Source organism: Pan paniscus, chromosome 15 (assembly GCF_029289425.2).
Source record: "Pan paniscus chromosome 15, NHGRI_mPanPan1-v2.0_pri, whole genome shotgun sequence".
Classification (NCBI taxonomy): Eukaryota; Metazoa; Chordata; class Mammalia; order Primates; family Hominidae; genus Pan; species Pan paniscus.
The window spans coordinates 25563733-25586646 of NC_073264.2; the positions used below are offsets into that span (position 1 = coordinate 25563733).

A 22914-nucleotide genomic window follows, 5' to 3' on the forward strand; every position below is an offset into this window, starting at 1 on the left:
ACACTAGGATTCCATCTGCCCAGTTTTATTGGGAACAAGGGCATTATAACTGCTATCAAAGAGAAGGTAGCCCAAGGGCTCCTTCTGTAGCAAGATCCTTCTTCAGAGTTGAGCCAGGGCTGGGAGGGTAAGAGACCCTTTTTTCAGGCAGGGTCACACTACCACCCTCAGCATGACTTCCCCAAAAAGTTATCCTCCTTTAGCTCAGCACTTGGCACTTAAGGAAGAAAGGACCAACAAAGGTAGCATTAGGAAGACAAGCCCAGATTTATCAGGATACCCACTCAGCCAACTGCTTTAGTGCTTCTTCATCTTCATCCACTTTGGGAGCTTTGAGGACAAAGATACCCAGAGAAAAGAAAGGAGAAGCAGTAAGGTCTCAGCAACTCCAACCATCCCCTGCTACGACATTCAGAGCCTGCTGAATTCTCTCTCCCCAGCAAAAAACCTAAAGGTATGGTCCTTCTGCTTGCTAGGCTGCTGTTCAATCCCACAGCACCTTTGTGCAAATTAGAAAAAAGGTGCCTCTTGCTCCTGCCATTTGCAGCCCTAAACCAGGGTACACAGCTTGTTGAGTGAAGCACAGGCTAGGTGGGTGCCTATATGCAGTCAACAACCTGCACAACTGCAGCAGCAGCCCTTTCTGTGTGGCTCCTTTGAGGCAGGATGGATGAGGAATAATCTTTCCCCATATCTCTCCCACCCTCTTAAGTCCTCAAGACAACAGAACAACCCTGCATACCTGGCCCTGCCGGCAGATGAGTAGAAGGTACACTAGGCAATTTGACTGGGGGTTCTTCTTCCTTGTCGCCCACATTTAACAACTCCTGGGCCAATTCCTCCTGCTCCAGCTCCTCTAGCTCCTCCAGCAGTTCATCCTGGATAGGGAAGACAAGACCATTTTAGATGAAGAAAAAAACTTCTACCTCCAAAAACTACCACTTTTGAAGTTCCCTCCCAAACTTGTCCCAAGAGCCTCTCTTGGGTGTTCCTTCTGGCCAGTCCCATACTTTCTGCAATATTCCCTGACCCTTCACCCCCAATCACCTCATCCACATCATCTCCAAAGCCCATAGGCCGAGAAATGGCATCTGAGATCTGCTGGGCCACCTCCTGTTGTTCCGTGATGTCAGTCATCAGTTCATCTACCTTGTCAATGTCCCTGAGAATGAGATAGACAGCTAAGAAATCAGGCAACAATGCCCCCTTGACTTTCTCATCTCACATGAATGAAACCCCTCCTGCCTTGCAGGGTCACACTGATAAGCCCATAACTATCAATCAGAAGAGATCCCTGGAAAATTGCAAAGATGCAAGTCTGGGCTAAGAAATAGCAAGGAGCCACACTGGAGAGGATAGGTTTCATTCCCTTTCCCGAAGGATCTTTAAGAATTAGACAAGGCAGCCAGGTGCGGTGGCTCACAGTTGTGATCCCAGCACTTTGGGAGGCCAAGGCAGGTGGATCACCTGAGGCCAGGAGTTCAAGACCAGCCTGGCCAAAATGGCAAAACTCCATCTCTACTAAAAATACAAAAATGGGCTGGGCACAGTAGTGCACACCTGTAATCCCAGCTACTCAGGAGGCTGAGGCAGGAGAATCACTTGAACCCAGGAGGCGGAGGTTGCAGTGAGCCGACATTGTGCCACTGCACTCCAGCCTGGGCGACAGAGCAAGACTCCATCTCAAAAAACAAAACAAAACAAAAAAAGAATTAGAGAAGGCATCTTTCCTCCCTAGAATGCCCCAGGCAGCGAAAGAATCTTATAGGAAGCAAGGGGCAGATGGATGTCTAGCCATCACAAGTATCTATACTGCAAATTCACATTCTGAGAGGCTTTAAAGTTTAAAGTATGATAGCAAGCCACTCTTCCCAGTGCCTGGGTCCCCTCCACCCCTCCCCCCATACCCACATGTCCTGGTAGGCCTTCTTCATGCTTTGGGCAGCAAGCTCCATGGTACGAAGGACTTCTGCATTGGTAGTGGCATTCTCAATGGCCTCACGCTGAAACTCCAGGGTGGATAATGTCCCGTCAGTTTGTGCCAGCTGCTGTTCGAATCTTTTCTTCCTCCGCAAAGCCTGTAGGGCAGCTGACCCAGCCCATACCCTGAACATCAAGAGTCAGAAGCACCTGCTTCCCATCTGGGCCCTCCCCATAGGCTTGTTTCCCTCATTACCTCTCTTATTCTTGGTCCCATACTTCTTGGCTGTTTGTAGCTCCTGTTGAATCTTCTGCTCCAAAAATTCCTGTTTCTTGATCAGTATCTTCTCTGTCTCCTTCAGTTTCTGTATTGCTTCTTCAGGGGTTGGCCCTTTCTCCTTCTTCCCTGAGGAGTCCAGTGGAGTAGGCCCAAATTTTGTGAAGGAAAAATATTAGCCACCAATCATTGAATACATAGTATGTGCTAGAGACCTGACTGTGTTATTGCTAATCCCCAAATCTCTACAATGAACGTGCTATCTCTTCACTTTAAAAATGTGAAAACAACCACAAAGATGTTAAAAATCACAACTAATAAGAGATTGTGCAGGAATCAAGATGTGGCAGTATGAGTTCTAAAACCAATATTCTTTTTACTATTCCTAGCTGCCTTTCTTTTTTTTTCTTTAGGCAGAGTTTCAGTCTTGTTGCCCAGGCTGGAACGCAATGGCGTGATCTCAGCTCACCTCAACCTCCGCCTCCTGGGTTCAAGCAATTCTCCTGCCTCAGCCTCCCAAATAGCTGGGATCACAGGCATGTGCCACCATGCCTGGCTAATTTTTTGTGTTTTTAGTACAGACAGGCTTTCTCCATGTTGGTCAGGCTGGTGTCGAACTCCCAACCTCAGGTGATCTGCCCGCCTTGGCCTCCCAAAGTGTTTTGATTACAGGCATGAGCCACCGCGCCAGGACTTCTTTTTTTGAGACAGAGTCTCGCTCTGTTTCCCAGGCCAGAGTGCAGTGGCATGATCTCAGCTCATTGCAACCTCCGTCTCCCGGGTTCAAGTGATTCTCCTGCCTCAGCCTCCCTGAGTAGCTGGGACTACAGGCACACACCATCATGCCCACCTAATTTTTTTTTTTTTTTTTTTGAGAATGGAGTCTCCCTCTGTCACCAAGGCTGGAGTGCATTGGTGCAATCTTGGCTCACTGCAACCTCTGCCTCCTGGGTTCAAGCGATTCACCTGTCTCAGCCTCCCCGAGTAGCTGGGACTACAGGCGCGTGCCACCACAACCAGCTAATTTTTTTTTTTGTATTTTTAGTAGAGACAAGGTTTCACCATGTTGGCCAGGCTGGTCTCGAACTCTTGACCTCAGGTGATCCACCCACCTCGGCCTCCCAAAGTGCTGGGATTACAGGCGTGAGCCACCGCGCCCGGCCAATTTTTATATTTTTAGTAGAGACGGGGTTTCACCATATTGGCCAGGCTGGTCTCAAACTCCTGACCTCATGATCCACCCACGTCGGCCTCCCAAAGTGTTGCGATTACAGGCGTGAGCCCCCGCGCCGGGCTAAGAAGGCAGTCTTTCTTCTTCACCTTAGATCCCTCTTGCCCAGCACAAAGTATTATAGAACAAGGTTTTGAAAATGGCTGAAGACAGCAGGAAACTCGTCTTCAAGCCTGAACAGTGGGAGTCAGCACGATCGCCACGCCCTCAACTCAAGTCCCCTCCCAGATCTTGAGTTCTTCCCTCTGAGAGTGGGGGAGGACGGCGGACGGGAACAAGGCGCCCTGACATGGTGTGCCTTTTGGCACCGGCGATGAGCCTTGCTCTGCCATCGGCCGCCGGGGTTTTCCAGTCAGCCTGTCTCCTGATTCTCTTCCCCTGCCCGGCGCAGCGGTCCGGCCGAATCTCGCCGGGGTCTCCTCTTCCCCTGCACCAGCCAGCGCCTCCTGGCTGGCCAGTCCCACCCTGGCTCACCCTTCCCGAAGAGCCTGCCGAGACCACTCATCGCGAGCTCGCCTCTCCCGCCTCCGCCCCTCAGCGTCCTCCAGACTTCCGCCTTGCTCCTGGGAGGGTGATGTCTCATCACACAGGGACCAGCCTTGCCCAATCCGTCCTCAGGGCGCCGCCGCGACATCAGGAGGCGCAAACGAGACCACCGGTGCCACGTGACCCAAGCCACCAGCCCCAGACCGACGCGCTCCTCTTAAAGCTGCCACATCATTTTGTATTAAGTAAAAAGACAGTTCTATCTCCACCCGAGTATGTGCTTGTTCTCCGGAAGGAAATGTGCAGTGTGATGGCACCTCAGTGTATGGGGTCAGTGGGAAAACTTCATGCTCTTTACAGAGCTCAGGAAAGTGGGGTGGTATAGGTTCAAGCACTTGGGGTTGCCCTAAGTTTAGATGGCAAACCTGATGCAGTCTAATGTCTCACATTCTGGTCTCTGCACCTCAGGACAACCAACCCCATTTCACAGGCTAGAAAAATAGAAACTCCCCACACTGTGGGTAAAATCTCTTCTGTCACACACAGATGAACTTTAATAAATTACAAATGCACCTGAAAATGCCTTCTTGATTTCCTTTCAGTTTAGGCCTCAAATGGGCTCTCCTCAAGGCTGGACCTCAAGGCCCAGTTTGGGCCTTCGCAAATGTCTCTAACCCTTGACTTAGAGTTTGAAGATTCATTCCATTCTGGATGTGAATGCAGGTAACACCTAGAAAGATAAGAAGTCACATTTCATTAAGCTTTCAGGGTTCTCCGTTATTACTCTGACCTTTGTGGGTGCCACCTATAGGGCAAACTATCCAACCTGTATGTATCTACCTAATCCCTCCTAGGGACCCCAAATGGCTGTTCCTCATCACTCAGTACCCAGTTTGCTGACGTCTACAATATTCCGCCTCTCATCATCAAAGAAGATCATCTGGGAGAAAGGAATTCCAGTCTTCTGCTGCAACCTATTCAAGACAGGGCAGGAGTAACCAAGCTAGTATCTTGGTTTCCCAAGCCTCTCTGGTACTTTCTCACCCTGCTCCTCCCTTATCTCTGCATACCTCTCAAAGTGTGTGATCTTGCTGCCTGGATAGATTTCCCGATGAACAAAGTACCTGAAGAGGTCAAAGAGCTCCAGTAGCTGGTTGGCCCCTTCTATCTCACTTGTCCTGCAAAACGGTGTAAAAGATGGGATTAGCAAAGTGAAGGGCCAGGGCTACGTTAACTTATTAAGCAAAGTTAGTAAGTATAACCAGGGAAATCAACTTGCTGTTTTTCCGGGATGGACAGGCATCCTCAGCCTCTGTTTAACTCCACTGCCTTCCTATTTGACACAATTGGTGCTGAGCCAATGTTTTAGCTTTTGTTTTGAGACAGGGTCTAGCTCTGTTGCCCAGACTGGAGTGCAGCGGCCCAATCACGGCTCACTGTGGTCACGACCTCCTGGGCTCAAGTGATCCTCCCACCTCAGCCTCCCAAGTAGCTGGGACTACAGGTGCACGCCACCACAATTTTTTTTTTTTTTTTTTGGTAGAGATAGGGTCTCCCTCTATTGCCTAGGCTGGTCTCAAATTCCTGGGCTCAAGTGATCCTCCCACCTAGGCCTCCCAAAATGCTAAGATTACAGGTGTGAGTCACTGTGTCTGGCCCCACTTTTTTTTTTTTTTTGAGACATTGTCTCACTCTGTCACCCAGGCTGAAGTGCAGTGGCTCCATCTCAGCTCACTGCAACCTCCGCCTCCCGGGTTCAAGCGATTCTCCTGCCTCAGCCTCCCGAGTAGCTAGGATTACAGGTGCGTGCCACCACGCCCTGCTAATTTTTGTATTTTTAGTAGAGACGGGGTTTCACCATGTTGATCAGGCTGGTCTTTAACTCCTGATCTCGTGATCCACCCGCCTCGGCCTTCCAAAGTGCTGGGATTACAGACGTGAGCCACCGCGCCCGCCTGCCGGCCCCACTTTTTAATAGTTAAAAGGCACAGGAGAGCGTTCAAGGAGAAAAAATATGCAAATACTTGGAAACTTGCACCGCCCCTATTTTTGTAGCCCAGGGGTTTCACTGTCTCTTGCATGCACCCTTCAGCATTACACTGTCAGTTGTCAGTCGCTCTTCTTACCTTGAAGCAGCCGCACCGGGCACCCCAAGGCTCTGCAATCGTTTTAGGACCTCAGGCACCTCTGGGTACAGTCGGACGTCTTGGCCCCGCCTATCTCGTACAGTTCCATCACTGGAGAGGGCAAGAGTGCGCTCAGCCCTGGCTGGGTCCTATCTCGCCCCAGTCTTCCCTGTCCCTACCTCACCTGCTCTTATGGAACGGAGGGTCTACGTGCGTGTCGACCCAGAAAGGCCAGAGAGTGTAATCTGCGAGAGGAAGGAGAGGGAAGGTTCAGCCTGGGGCGGGAGACGCAGGGATTCGGGAGCTGCTGTTAGGGATGTGGAAAAGGAGAGCACCTTACGAAATTCTCCCCTTCCCGTCCCTCACCCAAATCAAAGACTGCCAGCTTCGGTAGCCGCGCCATGACCCGCACCGCAGGCTGCGCGCAGCAGAGGTGGGGCTTCACCCAGGGCCTTAGAGAGTGCGGAACCTCCGGCAGCTAAGGCAGCCACCCTGCCTGCCATAGACAAATGGCGACTAGAGCGTCGCCACTCGGGGCGTCATCAGCCTGGAGATGGCGCAAGAGTGCCATCTGATGCTGGGCGGGGAAGAGGATTGCAGCGAGGTACCAACACGACCACACATGCAACCACAGCAGTCAAGTCTTTCCAAGGCATTGGCCACGGGCATCCTCCCTGCTTCTCCACTCCACCCAGCCTTGCCCGATTCTATTATACTAAGAAGCCAGGGAAGAAGGAAAGCCTTTTCTTCTAGCACCTGCCTCTTCTTGAGACCCAAGTGATACATCACAGCTTGTCACTCAATCTTTCTGCATTATCAACCTCCTGACAGTGTAGAACCCAAAGTCCTCAGTAATATTCCAGCCATAGAGTGCAGTGTCAGCCAAACCCTTGAAGGCGTTCTCCAACCAGGCCTAAATGTCCAGTACAGCCACAGTCAAGAGAGAATTCACTCTCCAAAGGTTTCACCATCCATGTCAGCACTACACTGGTAGATGTTTAACAACCAGTTTGTGGGGAGGAACTGATCTGTAGTGTTTGCTAGTTTCTGTAAATAATCCTACCATGGCCAATTTCAAGCTACCAACATGAAGTCACTTAATAGAGTTGGAAAAAGGTGCCAATAATTGGCTCTCATTAGCCACTAGGAACTGGTTCCAACACACCACTAAGTAGGTTTTCCTAGAGTCTGATAATCCCCGTAAGAGCACCATTCCTTCCACTGTCCGATTCCTTCAGCCTGCTATAACTGAGTGAGCATTAGGTCCATTTTTATTTCAGTCAACTTGTGCAACAGAAGAAAGATTCCAGGAGGCCAGGAAATATTTTATTGACAACCAGGGACACAGTCATAAGAGAGGGAAGCACACAGGACTGCAAACTAACACCCAGTAGCCAGCAAGGGCCCTCTGGGCCAGGAATACTGAATCCTGGGATCCTCACAGTCTCCCACCAGTAGACATACTGGGCATCCAGGGGAGGGGGCAGTGGCTATGGTGTCCCAGAGAGTGAGAGGATATATGATGCCTCATTATGAGCGACAGGGTAAAGAGGTAAAATGGAGGGTCCATCACTGCCTAAGACCACCTCCTCCTCTCAGAGCCAACACCAGGTGAAGGACTGAACCACCTAAAATCTTGTAATCAGCTGCTGTCTTCTCATCATTCCTGCAGGAAAAGGAAGCCAGAAAAAAAAGAAAAAGAAGACTTAGGAGTTTTTTGTTGTTGTTGTTGTTGTTTTTGACAGAGTCTCGCTCTGTCATCTAGGCTGGAGTACAGTGGCACGATCTCAGCTCACTGCAACTTCCACCTCCTGGGTTCAAGCAATTCTCCTGCTTCAGCCTCCCGAGTAGCTGGGATTACAAGCGCCCACCACCACGCCCAGCTAATTTTTGTATTTTTAGTAAAGATGGGGTTTCACCATGTTGGCCGGGCTGGTCTCGAACTCCTGACCTCAGGTGATCCACCCCCTTCAGCCTCCCAAAGTGCTGGGATTACAGGCGTGAGCCACTGCGCCCAGCCAGAACAGGAGTTCTTGAGTTTCCTGGATCTCTTTGGGGGTCTGTGAACTTGAATGAGAAAAAAAATCCCATCTTTATTTTTACTAACCCCCAACTGAAATTTAACATTTCTTCTAACTTTAAACATAGCCCAAAAACCACAGTAGTATTAGCAATATAGGTAACTTGTTAACAATAGCAATTAACTATTTTCTATCATAACCATTTATAGGTATCTTGAAAATATTTCAAAATTATGGTCATATTAGACCTACCATTAGATCTTATGCATTAATAAAAAAGTACATATATTACTATATCACAAATTTGTTTTAGTATTTTAATAACTATTTCAATATAGTTTTCCTTTAATTCTATATATTTTGTTTTATGCCTGAAAAAATCTTATTCTGAGAAGGGGCTTAGAGGCTTCACCAGATTGCCAAAGAGTCTAAGGCACCAAAAACAAGAGGCACCCCTGATCCACCTCAGTACGTGCCCCCTCTCATCTTCTCATCTTCACATAAGATCGCCATGCTGTCATTCTCACTCCAAACTCACATCTGTTTGCCACTGTAGATGAGCCTCTGCTGTTGTGGGGGGATTCCCTCTTTCTCCTCCACACGCTCCTTGATTCGCTCCACCTTTAGAGAGACAAGTAGTCAGGGGCTGCTGCTCAGGGGTAGGACCATGGAAACGGAAAGAACAAGGGCTATGCAGACAGCATGAGAGCAAAAGGACCAAGTTCATAAGCATATGCAAACAAATACACATGGCAAGAAGTACATGAAGAGGAGTTGGGCATGCATCACCTTGTCTGTAGGTTCAATGTCAATCTCAATCTCCTTTCCGGTCAGCGTCTGAAACAGGCAATGGTTTCATGAGTCCTTAAAGCCCAATGTACAATTTGTCTTCTAGGTAAAACATCCTATGTTGGTCTTTGGGATCTACTGCCTTCTAAAAGATGCATATTCTCAGCAGCACTGCTTTGGAGAATGAGAAGGCTTTGAACATACCTTCATTTATCAAATATTTTTAGGCTGTAAACAACTTTGATAGGGCAAGATTCTTTGAACCATCTGATCCTCTTAATTCCATGAGTCATCTTCCAAAATCAGTCCCCCAAAATCAGTGAGAATACTGGCATTATTTTAGATGATATGGCAATGAAAGGATTTATTTATTTATTTTTGAGATGGAGTTTCGCTCTTGTTGACCAGGCTGGAGTGCAATGGCACGATCTCGGCTCACTGCAACTTCTGCCTCCCAGGTTCAAGCAATTCTCCTGCCTCAGCCTCCCACGTAGCTGGGATTACAGGCATGCGCTACCAGGCCTGGCTAATTTTGTATTTTTAGTAGAGACAGGATTTCTCCATGTTGATCAGGCTGGTCTCAAACTCCCAACCTCAGGTGATCCACCCGCCTCAGCCTCCCAAAGTGCTGGGATTACAGGGGTAAGCCACTGCACCCAGCCTGAAAGATATCTTAAAAAAAGTCAGAAGGACCTTGTTCTAAATATCAATGCTAGAAATTAATATTCAGATAATTTGAAGAATTCTCAAGGACACCAGAAATCATCTCAGCAGTTTTTAAAAAAATGCTAGAATTGGCTGGGCATGGTGGCTCACACCTGCAATCCCAACACCTTGGGAGACTGAGGCGGGAGGATCACTTGAGCCTAGGAGTTCCAGACCAGCCTGGACAACACAGCGAAACCCTGTCTCAACCAAAACAACAACAACAACAACAACAACAACAATTAGCTGAGTACAGTGGTGCATGCCTGTAGTACCAGCTATTTGGGAGGCTGAGGTGGGAGGATCGCTTGAGTCCAGAAATTAGAGGCAGCAGCAGTAAGCCACGATTGTGCCACTGTACTCCAGCCTGGGCAACACCCTCGCAAAAAAAAAAAAAAAAAAAAAAAGTAAAAGAAAAAAGAGAAAAGAAGACAAGAAGTCAACATTACATCTCCCATATCTTTCCAGACTTCTACCTAAATCCTAAATTGCAGCTCGTCTTCTTCCATAAGTTAAGGGCTGGTGATATCCAAATACAATAATTATACTGATTATGCAGTCATAAATGTTGTGTCTTCTCCCATCTGTCCTTGCTCTTAATAGCTCTATCTGTATTAGTCTACAGTGATCCAGGCCACAAACACACCATGCTCATTCTAATTTATGGGCATTTCTTTGCTTCCGTTATTTTCCTTGTTGCAATATCCTCCCCTTCTTCTCCAAACTTCAAGACCCCTTAAATGTAAGATCTCCTCCTGGCCGGGCACAGTGGCTCATGCCTGTAATCCCAGCACTTTGGGAAGCTGAGGTGGGTGGATTACCTGAGGTTGGGAGTTCAAGACCAGCCTGGCCAACATGGAGAAAGCCTTCTCTATTAAAAAATACAAAATTAGCCAGGCGTGGTGGCGCATGCCTGTAATCCCAACTACTCAGGAGGCTCAGGCAGGAGAATCGCTTGAACCCAGGAGGCAGAAGTTGCGGTGAGCTGAGATCATGCCATTGCACTCCAGCAATGTATAAAACCTCCTGTATGATGTGTAGACCTGTTCCCAGTGTACTTTATTAATACTTCCAATATTAATATACCAATTACAGCTAGTTGTTTAAGTGTTAAACTTTCCTAGTGTTTGACACACAAGCAGTCAATGAATATTTTTGAAGGGCTAAATATACTGATGATCATATTATAATCACAGCTAACATTTACTGAAAACTATTTTTTTCCTTTTATTTTTTTAAGAGACAGGGTCTCACTGTATCACGCAGGCTGGAGTTCAGTGGTGTGATCCTGGCTCACTGTAGCCTTGACCTCCTGGGTTCAAACAACCCTCCCACCTCAGCCTCCTAAGTAGCAAGGACTACAGGGTGTGTGCACCACCACACTCAGCTATTTTTAAGATTTTTTTGTAGAGACGAGTTCTATGTTGCTCAGGCTGGTTTCAAACTCATGGGCTCAAGTGATCCTCCTGCCTCGGCCTCCCAAAGAGCTGGGATTACAGGCATGAGCCACCTTGCCCAGCCATTGAACACTTTCTAAGGGTCAGTAACTATGATCAGCATCTTACGTGCATCACATTTAATCCTCCCAGTATTTATGAGATATGGACTATTACTATTTCCATTTTATAGATGAGAAAAATAAGCCTTAGGTTAAAAACACATCTACGCAATCAAAAGTAGAGAGTGGATCCAGATTCCCTGGTCCCAGAGCCTGTGCTTTTATTTCCGTACTCCCTCCTACCTGAGTCTGGCTGGTCTAGTATTGGGACCCAATGTACACTCCTATAGTAGCTCACAAAATAACATATGGTTTCTCCTTATGGTATTCACATAGAACAGCATGAAACAAGAACTCAGAAAATTTCCCAACAAGGAGAATTATTTAGTACTAGTATGTTTCCAAAAATACAAGAACAATTCCTTTGGATTAACCTGTTTGGATATGAAAGAATAAATTACAGCAGTGATTCTCAAGCTTCTACCCTAACCTATGCTGGTCTGTGTGAAAATTTTCAGCAGCCTATGGTAAAATGAGAAAAGCAGTGTTAAAAGTGAAATTTTCATGAAACTAAATATATTCAGGTGTTAATGTCCTTTTAGAGAATGGTGGTGACAATTTGTGGTAACTTTAAAAAGACAAAATAAAAAGTTTGTAATTCTGTGTTGTCCACAAATAATTATTTCACTTTCTTTTCTTTTTTTTTTTTTTTTTTGAGACGGGGTCTCAGTCTCACCCGGATGGAGTGCAATGGCGCAATCATGGCTCACTGCAGCCTCGACATACTGGGCTCAGGTGATCCCCACCTCAGCCTCTTGAGTAGCTGGCACCACAGGCGGGCACCACCACGCCTGACTACATTTTGTATTTTTAGTAGAGATGGGGTTTTGCCATGTTGCCCAGGCTGGTCTCGAACTCCTGACCTCAAGTGATCCACCTGCCTCAGCCTCCCATAGTGCTGGGATTATAGGCGTGAGCCACCGTGCCTGGCCGATAATACAAATTTTTATTTATTTATTTATTTTGAGATGGAGTTTTACTCTTGCTGCCCAGGCTGGAGTGCAACGGCACAATCTCAGCTCACCCTGCAACCTCTGCCTCCCAGGTTCAAGCAATTCTCCTATCTCAGCCTCCCAAGTAGCTGGGACTACAGGCATGCACCACCACACCTGGCTAATTTTGTATTTTTAGTAGAGAAGGGTTTCTCCATGTTGGTCAGGCTGGTCTTGAACTCCCGACCTCAGGTGATCTGCCTGCCTCGGCCTCCCAAAGTGCTGGGATTATAGATGTGGGCCACCGCACCCGACCACAAATTTTTAAAGAGTGAAAAAAGATTCTCAGAGAAGACCTAGAGCTGCTCTCCCAAGAGCAAAATGCTTGGACCTTATATTTTTAAAAAGGATTATTGGTTTGTAAATTCTAAAAGTCTAGAGCTGGCCCTTTGTTTCTGAAATCGACTGTAGAGGCCCATAAATATATCTAGAGAGCAATTTGGCAATATGGTGTCCCAGCAACAATACTTCCAGGAAAATACTCATGACTATGTCCAAAAGTATACCTACAACAATGGTTATTGCAACCTTTTGATACTGTAAAATTAGAAACACAATCTAAATATCAAACAGTTGAGGGTTAAATAAATTATGGTACAATCATAGAAAAAAAATTACAAAGCCCTCAAACAATGTTGAGGATAACTATTTGTAATATATTAACAATATGCTGATAATTCAACAAAAAAGTTATAGTATATAGAGTATAATTAAAATTTTGTAAAAACAACACATGCATCTATATGCTCTCCAAAAAGCTTGGAAGGGTATATACAGTATATTAATGCTTTAACTTGAGCAGTGGAATTATGGGTGATTTTAATTACATTGTTATGCTTTTCTGTATTTTCCATTTTTTATACCACAAATGTGAATATGCTGTAATGAGAACAAATTATTTAAAAAACAATGTCCTTGATAAGGGTAAGATTTTGTAAAGCAGCACTGCCTTGTAGAAATATAATACAAGCCATACATGCAATTTTTAAATTTACTAGTAGCCATATTGTAAAAGTTCTTTAAGAGGTAAAATTTTAATATTTTTAAACCCAACATAGCCAAAATATTATTCACATGTAATCAATATAAAAATTAATATATTTTATGTTTTTTCTAACCAAATCCTAAAAATCCTGTATTTCATATTTACATCACATGTAGAGATGGGGCTGGGTGCGGTGGCTCACACCTGTAATCCTAGCACTTTAGGAGGCCGAGAGGGCGGATCACGAGGTCAGGAGTTTGAGACCAGCCTGGCCAACACAGTGAAACCCCATCTCTACTAAAAATACAAAGATTAGTTGGGCATGGTGGTGGGCGCCTGTAGTCCCAGCTACTGGGGAGGCTGAGGCAGGAGAATTGCCTGAACCCAGGAGGCGGAGGTTACGGTGAGCTGAGATCATGCCACTGCACTCCAGCCTGGGCAACAGAGCAAGACTGCATTTCAAAAAAAAAAAAAAAAAATAGAGATGGCAGGCTGGGCATGGTAGCATATGCCTGTAATCTCAACACTTTGGGAAGGGGATGTGGGAGTACTGCTTGAGGCTTGGAGTTTTGAGACCAGCCTGGGCAACATAGTGAGATCCCCATCTCTACAATAAAATTAGCCAGGCATAGTGGCACAGGCCTGTAGTCCCAGCAACTGGGTACTCAGAAGGCTGAGGCAAGACTGCCCAAGCCCAGGAGTTCAATGCCGTAGTGGGCTGATTGTGCCACTGCACTCCAGCTTGGGTGACAGAGGGAGACTCTATCTCCAAAAAAAACCCAGAAAAACAAAAAAATTCAAATGGTAAATTTTCATCTGAAATACTTGACATATATTTAAGTTTCATAATTTACAATAGAAAAAGTAGATTTATACACCCAACTTGTTCTAAACATACTTAAAAGTTTTATTTATTTATTTATTTATTTATTTATTTATTTATTTATTTATTTGAGATGGAGTCTTGCTCTGTGTCCCAGCCTGGAACACAGTGGAGTAATCATGGCTCACTGCAGCCTCCAACTCCTGGGCTGAAAGTATCCTCCCACCTCAGCATTCTGAATAGCTGGGACTACAAGCACACACCACCATGCCTGGCTAATTCTTTTTTGGAAAAAAAAAAAAAAAAAATTTTTTTTTTTTTTGAGGCAAGGTCTCAGTCTGTCACCGAGACTGGAGTGCTGTGGCATCATCTGGCTCACCACAACCTCCGCCTCCCAGGCTCAAGCAATTCTCCTGCCTCAGCCTCCCAAGTAGATGGGGTTACAGCCATGTGTCACTACGCCTGGCTAATTTTTGTATTTTGTATTTTTTATTATTTTTATTTTTATTTTTTTGAGATGGAGTCTCGCTCTGTCGCCCAGGCTGGAGTGCAGTAGCACGATCTCGGCTCACTGCAAGCTCCACCTCCCGGGTTCACGCCATTCTCCTGCCTCAGCCTCCAGAGTAGCTGGGACTACAGGCGCCCGCCACTACGCCCAGGCTAATTTTTTGTATTTTTTAGTAGAGACGGGTTTTCACTGTGTTAGCCAGGAGGGTCTCGATCTCCTGACCTTGTGATCCGCCCACCTCGGCCTCCCAGAGTGCTGGGATTACAGGCGTGAGCCACCGCGCCCAGCCAATTTTTGTATTTTTAGTAGAGATGGGGTTTCACCATGTTGGCCATGCTGGTCTCGAACTCCTGACCTCAAATGATCCACCCGCCTCGGCCTCCCAAAGTGTTGGGATTACAGGCGTGAGCCACCATGCCCAGCCTGAAAATTGTTTTGTAGAGATGGGGTCTCGAAATGTTGTCCAGGCTGGTCTCAAACTTCTGGCCTCAAGTGATCTTCCCACCTCAGCCTCCTAACACACTGGGATTACAGGTGTGAGCCACTGTACCCGGCTAAGTTTCAGTTTTTAAATTTAATTAAAATCAAGTACAATCAAAATTTCAAATCTTCAGTCTCTCTAGTTACATTTCAAGTGCTCAATAGCCAAATGTGGCTAATGGCTACCATTTTGGACACTGTTCAAATATTCCAGCTAATATATGAAGCAACAAGAATATTAGAGTATCTCCAGCTTGTAACCCCCAATGAAACAATGTATCTAGGAAATGACTAACATCACAGAAAGCAAAACAATCTGATGGAAGTACATACCACATCACCACCTATGAATTCTTCTCACATATGAACATACAAAGATTAATCAAGCCTCTAGATCTAATTACCAGCTGACAGGAAATACAGAGGAAAAGAGGAATACGTCAAAAGACAACATGGGAGCCCGTTGTGGTGTCTCATGCCTGTAATCCCAGCAATTTGGGAGGCCGAGGTGGGCGGGTCGCTTGAGGCCAGGAATTTGAGACCAGCCTGGCCAACATGGCAAAATGTCATCTCTATGAAAAATACAAAAATTAGTCAGGCATGGTGGCGCATGCCTGTAGTCCCAGCTACTCGAGAGGCTGAGGCACGAGAATACAAGAATCACTTGAACCCTGGAAGCAGAGAAGTTGCAGTAGTGAGCCAAGATTACACTGCTGCACTCCAGCCTGGGTGACAGAGCAAAACTCTGTCTCAAAAAAAAAAAAAAAAAGAAAAAGAAAAGAAAAACATGGGAATGTAATCAGCAAAATTCAAACTGCAGGAAACTCTATTCAACAAGAAAAAAATGGGAAAAAGGAGAATCTACGGATTTAAAGAAATTGAAAACACATAAACCAATGGCAATGTATGGATCTTAATTGGATCCAGATTCAAACTGTTAATAAAAAAAGAGAGAGAGACAATAGGGTAATTTGATGATAGTAAGCAATCAGTTAAATTTTTAGATGTAAAAATTATGGTTATGTTAGAAAAAAGGTTATCTTTCACAGATAAACACTGAAATATGTATGAATAACATATGCTATGCTATCTGGAATTTGCTTTAAAAAAATCAGGTAAAAGGAGTTGGTGAGTTTAAATTAAATAAGATTGGCTATGAGATGATAATTTTTGAAGCTGGATGAAGGGTGCATACACCCTTCTCTTTCCTGATGTATGTGTTTGAAATTGTCCATGAAGTTGTTTTAAAGCAGTGGAACAATTTTAGAAGATATTCTTGATATATCACACTGTAACCTGACAATACATTCAATGCTATTTAAACAAGTATAAGATGAACCTAGACTGGGCACGGTGGCTCACGCCTGTAATCCCAGCACTTCGGGAGGCCAAGGCAGGCGGATCACCTGAGGTCAGGAGTTCGAGGCCAGCCTGCATAACATGATGAAACCTTGTCTCTACCAAAAATACAAAAAAATTAGCTGGGCGTGGTGGCACGCACCTGTATCCCAGCTATGCAGGAGGCTGAGGAGAACTGCTTGAACCCAGGAGGTGGAGGTTGCAGTGAGCAGGGATCACGCCACTGCACTCCAGCCTGGGTGACAGAGTGAGACTCCATCTCCAAAAAAAAAAAAAAAGATGAACCTAAACCTAACGTACTGCCCTAGGCACTGGAGGAAATACAAAAGAAATGTGATCCAGCCTTGCTAACAATCTTTATCAAGCGAAGATGTACAACCAAGAAACAATTAGACATAAAATTAATAGAATAAGGCTGTATACAAGGAAGTTCTGGCTGGGCACAGTGGCTCACGCTTGTAATCCCAGCAGTTTGGGAGGCTGAGGCAGGTGGATCACTTGAGGTCAGGAGTTCGAGACCAGCATGGCCAACATGGCAAAACCCTGTCTCTACCAAAAATACAAAAAATTAGCTAGGCATGGTGGACGCTTGAACAAAGGTGGAGGTTGCAGTGAGCCGAGATCGTGCCACCGCACTCCAGCCTGGGTGACAGAGGGAGACTCCGTCTCAAAAAAAAAAAAAAAAAAAAAAAATTAAAAATTAAAAACAAATCAAAACAAAACAAAACAAAAGGAAGTACTACATTGTCCAAACACAAGGGGCAATGACTAAGTGCTATGGTGAATGAAAATCAATGTTAATCAATTTAAGCCTTGAATGAAATAACATTATATAACACTAGATATAGTGTTTTAATTTATATAACATTATAACACTAGATATAGTGTTTTAATTTATATAACATTATAACACTATAATAGCCAAAATAAAAATGACTGACATCAGCATTTTTATGGTGCTACAAGGGTACCGTCTAGTAAGGGTACAGAGCAACTGGAATGCTCATACACTGCAGGTGGGAATATAAAATGGTACAAACCCTTAGTTTCTTTTTAAAGTTACATATATCTACCACATGACCTAGTAATTTCATTCTTAGGTATTTATCCAAAGGAAATAAAAACATATGTTTACAAAAACACTCGTATAACAATGTTCATAGAAGACTTATTCATAATAGCCAGAAACTGGAGATAACTCAAACACCCATCAACAGGAAAATGGATAAACAAATTATGATATAATTCATCCAATGGAATACTATTCAGTAATAAGAAGGAATAAACCACAGATTACAATAGACATTATGCAGAATGAAAGAAGCCAGATACAAAAATTGTACATTCAATAATTCCATTTATATAAAGTTCTAAAACAAGCAAAACTAACCTATGAAACTCTTGAGGGGGTAGGAATACAAATGTTTAGATTTTGTAATTACATGAACATATGCTATTGTCAAAAACTCACTGAACTAAACCCTTAAGAACTGTGCATTTTACTGTATGTTAAAAAACATGAATGAGAAAACTGATTCACACAGTAAAGACAGTTGCCAAAGTAATCTGCAATGAGGAAATCAATGAAGGATCTGGGGTTAGGGAGTAATATAATGAAAAAGAAGCTCAAGGAAGACCTGCACATTATGGTTTTGTACGTCATGTCTTGGTTTAGACTACACTTTAGAGGGGATATGATGGTAGGAAAACCTGGTTGGATGTATTACAGAGACATAAACATATAAATGAGTAAGACCCGAGACCAGAATGAGGGTAATGGAGATGGAAAAAAAAATCAAACAGAAAGAGCTTTTAAGTGAAAAATTAGATCTTATAAAAGGACCATGTAATTTTAAATGACTCTAAAGAATTGTATTCCAGACACCTGAATGATTGATGGGATTAATACACGAGATGGGTATTGGGATATGGCTTATGACAGAAGATGATGCATTTAATTTTAGAACCATAGAGACAAGGTAACAAGATTTAAATCAGGAAGAATTTAATTGTAAAATCTTACAGAAAAATATGGAAGAAGTCAGCTACACAGAGACAGCAGTTGAAAATGAATCATTCGGCTGGGCATGGTGGCTCACGCCTGTAATCCCAGCACTTCGGGAGGCCAAGGCAGGTGGATCACTTGAGCTCAGGAGTTCAAGACCAGCCTGGGCAACATGGTGAAACCCCACCTCTACTAAAAATACAGAAAATCAGCCAGGTGTGGTGGCATGTACCTGTAGTCCCAGCTACTTGGGAGGCTGAGTTGGGAGGATCCCTTGAGCCTGGGAGGTGGAGGTTGCAGTGAGCCGAGATCATACCACTGCACTCCAGCCTGGGTGACAGAGTGAGAATGTCTCAAAACAAAAACAAAATGAGGCCAGGCGTGGTGGCTCATGCCTGTAATCCCAGCACTTTGGGAGGCTGAGGTGGGTGGATCACCTCAGGTCAGGCGTTCAAGACCAGCCTGGCAAACATGGCGAAACCCCGTCTCTACTAAAATACAAAAGTTAGCCGGGTATGGTGGTGGGCACTTGTAGTCCCAGCTACTTGGGAGGCTGAGGCAGGAGCATCGCTTGAACCCAAGAGGCGGAGGTTGCAATGAGCCAAGATCGTGCCACTGTACTCCAGCCTGGGCAACAGAGTGAGACTCCATCTCAAAAACAAAACAAAACAAAAAAAATAATAATTCAAAAAGGGGTCAGATATGGTAGCTCACGGCTGTAATCCCAGCACTTTAGGAAGATGATGTGGGAAGATCACTTGACCCCAGGAGTTTTAGACCAGCGTGGGCAACACGATGAGACCCCATCTCTACAAAAAAATAAAACAATTGGCTGGGTATGGTGGTAGCACACGCCTGTAGTCCCAGCTACTCAGGGGGCTCAGCTCAGCTCAGATGGGAGAATTGCTTGGGCCTGAGAGGTCGAGGCTGCAGTAAGCTGTGATGGCACCACTGCACCCTAAGCCTGGGCGACAGAGTGAGAACCTGTCTCAAAAAAAAAAAAAGGAACTGTAATAAAAAATGTCACTTATATGGTAATTAACAGCTCTTTTTTTTCTTTTTTAAATTAATATTTTCTTCAGATCAGATTAACAGCTATCTCATGTGTAACTACTTTCCTATGTATTTAATTAAGAAATGCAACAAACAAGAGGGGATGGGGCGAGAGGGGGAGATAGAGAGAGATGGGGCACAGAGGCCTGTTTGAAGGCAGAAGGGTGTTGCAGGAAAGAAGACTGGCAATTTTAGAGAAGTACCACATAAATATGGATTCAAAGAAACAGAAAAAATCTAGAATATTGCTATTCAAAGTATAGCTCTCAGACATTCAATATCACCTGGGAGTTTGTGAGAAATGCAGAAACCTGTGCCCCACCTTAGACCCACAGAATCATAATCAGCATTTTAGCAAGACCACAGGTGATAGGACACTGTATTTTCAAGTTTCCACACACAGCATTGATTTTTTTGTTCAAACAGTTATTTTATTTATTTATTTTTTTTTTGAGACAGAGTCTCACTCTGTTGCCCAGGCTGGAGTGCAATGGCACGATCTTGGCTCACTGCAACCTCTGCCTCCCAGGTTCAAGCAATTCTCCTGCCTCACCCTGTCAAGTGGCTGGGACTACAGGTGTGTGCCACCACAGTCGGCTAATTTTTGTATTTTTAGTAGAGACGGGGTTTCACCATGTTGGCCAGGCTGGTCTTGAACTCCTGACCTCATGATCCGCCCGCCTTGGCCTCCCAAAGTGCTGGGATTACAGGCGTGAGCCACCACGCCCGGCCTTTCAAACAGTACTTTTTAAACTGCAGGTCTCAACCCATCAGTGGGCAGGTCTCAATCCATCAGTGGGTTACGAAATCAACTTAGAATTGAAAGTTTGAGAGCATATCACAAATAGCAAAGTTTTTGTGCCTTATGGGTTGTGACATAAAATTTCTTAATGTGGAGTGAAATTTTCAAAAAGTGTGCAAAACACTTAGCATTAGTAACTTAACTTCTTTGGACCTAGTGGACATGAGAACCCATATGCATTGAAAAGCCAACAGAAGTATTCAACAGGCCGGGCGCGGTGGCTCATGCCTGTAATCTCAACACTTTAGACCGAGGTGAGCGGATCACTAGGTCAAGAGATCGATACCATCCTGGCCAACCTGGTGAAACCCCGTTTCTACTAAAAATACAAAAATTAGCTGGGCGTGGTGGCACAATCTGTAGTCCCAGCTAGTCAGGAAGCTGAGGCAGGAGAATCACTTGAACCCGGGAGGCAGAGGTTGCAGTGAGCCGACATTGCGCCACTGCACTCCAGCCTGGTGACAGAGTGAGACTCCGTCTCAAATAAAAATATTCAACAGTTAGTGTTTCTCAAGATTTTGACAGTGATCCATTCTAAAAATTAGTATGAACTAGTAACACCCCTGTGTAATATACATATAAAATAAAATAAAAAATTTCAGGCCTGGCAACAGAGTGAGACTCTGTCTCAAAAAAAAAAAAAAAAAAAAGGCCAGGCACGGGGGAGGGTGGCTCACACCTGTAATCCCAGCACTTTGGGAGGCAGAGGCGGGCGGATCACGAGGTCAGGAGATCGAGACCATCCTGGCTAACATGGTGAAACCCTGTCTCTACTAAAAATACAAAAAAATTAGCTGGGCGTGGTGGCAGGCGCCTGTAGTCCCAGCTACTCGGGAGGCTGAGGCAGGAGAATGGCATGAACCCGGGAGGCGTAGCTTGCAGTGAGCCGAGATGGCGCCACTGCACTCCAGCCTGGGCGACAGAGCGAGACTCCGTCTCAAAAAAAAAAAAAAAAAAAATCATAAAACAATATCCTTACCTAGCACTATATTATTTCCTATTTTCTCCCCCCCCTCTCTCTTTTTTTTTTTTTTGCAGGGGGAGATGGAGTTTCACTCTTGTCGCCCAGGCTGGAGTGCAATGGCGCCATCTCAGCTCACTGCAATCTCCGCCTCCCAGGTTCAAGGGATTCGCCTGCCTTAGCCTCCGAGTAGCTGGGATTATAGGCGCCCACCACCACGCCCGGCTAGTTTTTGTATTGTTAGTAGAGGCGGGGTTTCACCATATTGGCCAGGCTGGTCTTGAACTCCTCACCTTAGGTGATCCACCCACCTCGGCCTCCCAAAGTGCTGGGATTACAGGCGTGAGCCACTGGGCCCGGCCTTTTTTTTCAGGCAGGGTCTGGAGTGCAGTGGTGCCATCACTGCTCACCGCGGCTTCGACATCCCAGGATCAATCAATCCTCCCATCTCGGCCTCCCGAATAGCTGGGCCTACAGGCATGCGCCCAGACCCTTGGCTAATTTTTTGAATTTATTGTACAGGCAGGGTTTCGCCATGTTGCCCAGGATGGTCTCGAACTCCTGGGCTCAAGCGATCGGCCTGCCTCGGCCTTCCAAAGTGCTGGGATTACAGGCGTGAGCCACCGCGCCCAGCCTATTTTCTCTTTTTAATGGCGCCAGTGACCCATTCACCTATTAAATTGATGTTACGACTCTTACACAGGCCGCTACTCAACGTTAAAAAAAATCATCTTTAACATACTATTTTAATACTAGACCTCAAATCTTAGCTAAGAAGTAGTTTGGAAGGACTGGGGAAGAGAAGGTTAAGAATGACTATTATGTACGGTAAATATGCTAAGAAGCTGATGAAATAACGATAGATTTACTTAGCTACAAAAAGGCCAAACTAGCATTAGACTTCACTTGTCAACAGTTTTGTTTTTTTGAAGGGGGCGTGGGGGGGGGTCTCTGTCTGTCTGAAGGCACAAAAGAGGAAACAGCAGATAGGACTAATGAGGGCTGGAAATTGGTGAAGAACCACCACGGGAGTTGAGAGATGCAGATGAAGGAAACCATGGCTAGTACCAAGAACTAGGGCAGCGGTAACTAACCTGCCTCAGCCAAGGAAGTGAGGCTGGTCCAGGATGCCAGGCTCAGAAAGGCAGGTACTGACTGAACACACTCCCCACTTTGGTTCCTGTAGGACGGGTGAGATACCACACCTTGGCAACCACCAGTAAAGGCTCATAGTCTAGCCCTTGGGAGGCCCCGATTTTAGGGCTGTGCTCGGAGGCGACCTACGTTAGGGACTGGGAGAAGCAGGTACCCTGGGAATGAAGAATGGAGAGCAGCGCTTACTCCAAGAATCTGAGAGAAGGGGGAGTCAAGCCGCTGCTAGGCCTTCTCTATGACTGCGGGGGTTCGAATACAGTGAGACCCGACAAAAGCGACCCCATTCTGGGTGACAGCACAGTCCTGGCAAAAAAGCAGGCATGGCAAAATACCCCAGGGTCGTCAGGTGGGACCTGGGCCCCGCTCTCAAAGCCCTTCTAGGTCCCCCTATTTCCCACCACCCCTCGCGCGGAGCCCTGAGGCAGTCAGCGTCTTCCAGGCTAGGGAAAGGCGTGGTTTTCCTTCCCCACGTCTCCCGTAAGGCACTGCTGCCAGCCCAGTACTACTGCGTCTTGGCAAGGCTGGAGGTGCTCCCACCTTCACTTTAATTAGCATCTTCTTTCCAGTTTGGGGCTGCACACAGATAAATTGCTGCTCCTACCGCTCCGGTCGCCGCTGCCGCTCTCCAGCACTCTTGCCTGCAAGGGCCACTTCTACTTCCGGGTCACTGTCTGGCTC

General features: G+C 45.6%; 3 protein-coding genes across 6 annotated transcripts; all 3 read right to left on the minus strand.

Moving 5' to 3' along the window:
• Positions 1-9: 9 nt before the first annotated feature.
• Positions 10-4116, minus strand: CHMP4A (charged multivesicular body protein 4A). Its single transcript, XM_008961253.6, has 6 exons — positions 3903-4116; positions 2177-2326; positions 1912-2089; positions 1048-1162; positions 743-878; positions 10-330 (listed from the first exon to the last, which is right to left on the minus strand). Exons 1-6 carry the CDS (start codon positions 4060-4062, stop codon positions 272-274), a joined length of 798 nt encoding a protein of 265 aa, XP_008959501.1. The 5' UTR covers positions 4063-4116; the 3' UTR covers positions 10-271.
• MDP1 (magnesium dependent phosphatase 1) lies at positions 2177-6996 on the minus strand. Of its 4 annotated transcripts, XR_010109884.1 has the most exons (7): positions 6407-6618; positions 6225-6285; positions 6041-6151; positions 4985-5092; positions 4803-4888; positions 4488-4644; positions 2177-2326 (listed from the first exon to the last, which is right to left on the minus strand). XR_010109884.1 is itself a non-coding variant. In XM_034937340.3 (6 exons), the coding sequence occupies exons 1-5, from the start codon at positions 6441-6443 to the stop codon at positions 4518-4520; spliced, it is 390 nt and encodes a 129-aa protein (XP_034793231.1). In that variant the 5' UTR covers positions 6444-6996; the 3' UTR covers positions 2177-2326; positions 4488-4517. The 4 variants fall into 4 exon arrangements, 3 of the variants coding, with proteins under 3 accessions (XP_034793231.1, XP_034793230.1, XP_063452551.1); XM_034937340.3 differs by lacking the exon at positions 4803-4888 and having other exon boundaries at positions 5039-5092; positions 6407-6996; XM_034937339.3 differs by lacking the exon at positions 2177-2326 and having other exon boundaries at positions 4444-4644; positions 4755-4888; positions 6407-6634.
• Positions 6997-7344: 348 nt separating this feature from the next.
• Positions 7345-22912, minus strand: NEDD8 (NEDD8 ubiquitin like modifier). Its single transcript, XM_003809086.4, has 4 exons — positions 22774-22912; positions 8851-8898; positions 8600-8682; positions 7345-7706 (listed from the first exon to the last, which is right to left on the minus strand). Exons 1-4 carry the CDS (start codon positions 22789-22791, stop codon positions 7610-7612), a joined length of 246 nt encoding a protein of 81 aa, XP_003809134.1. The 5' UTR covers positions 22792-22912; the 3' UTR covers positions 7345-7609.
• Between the last annotated feature and the right edge of the window lie 2 nt (positions 22913-22914).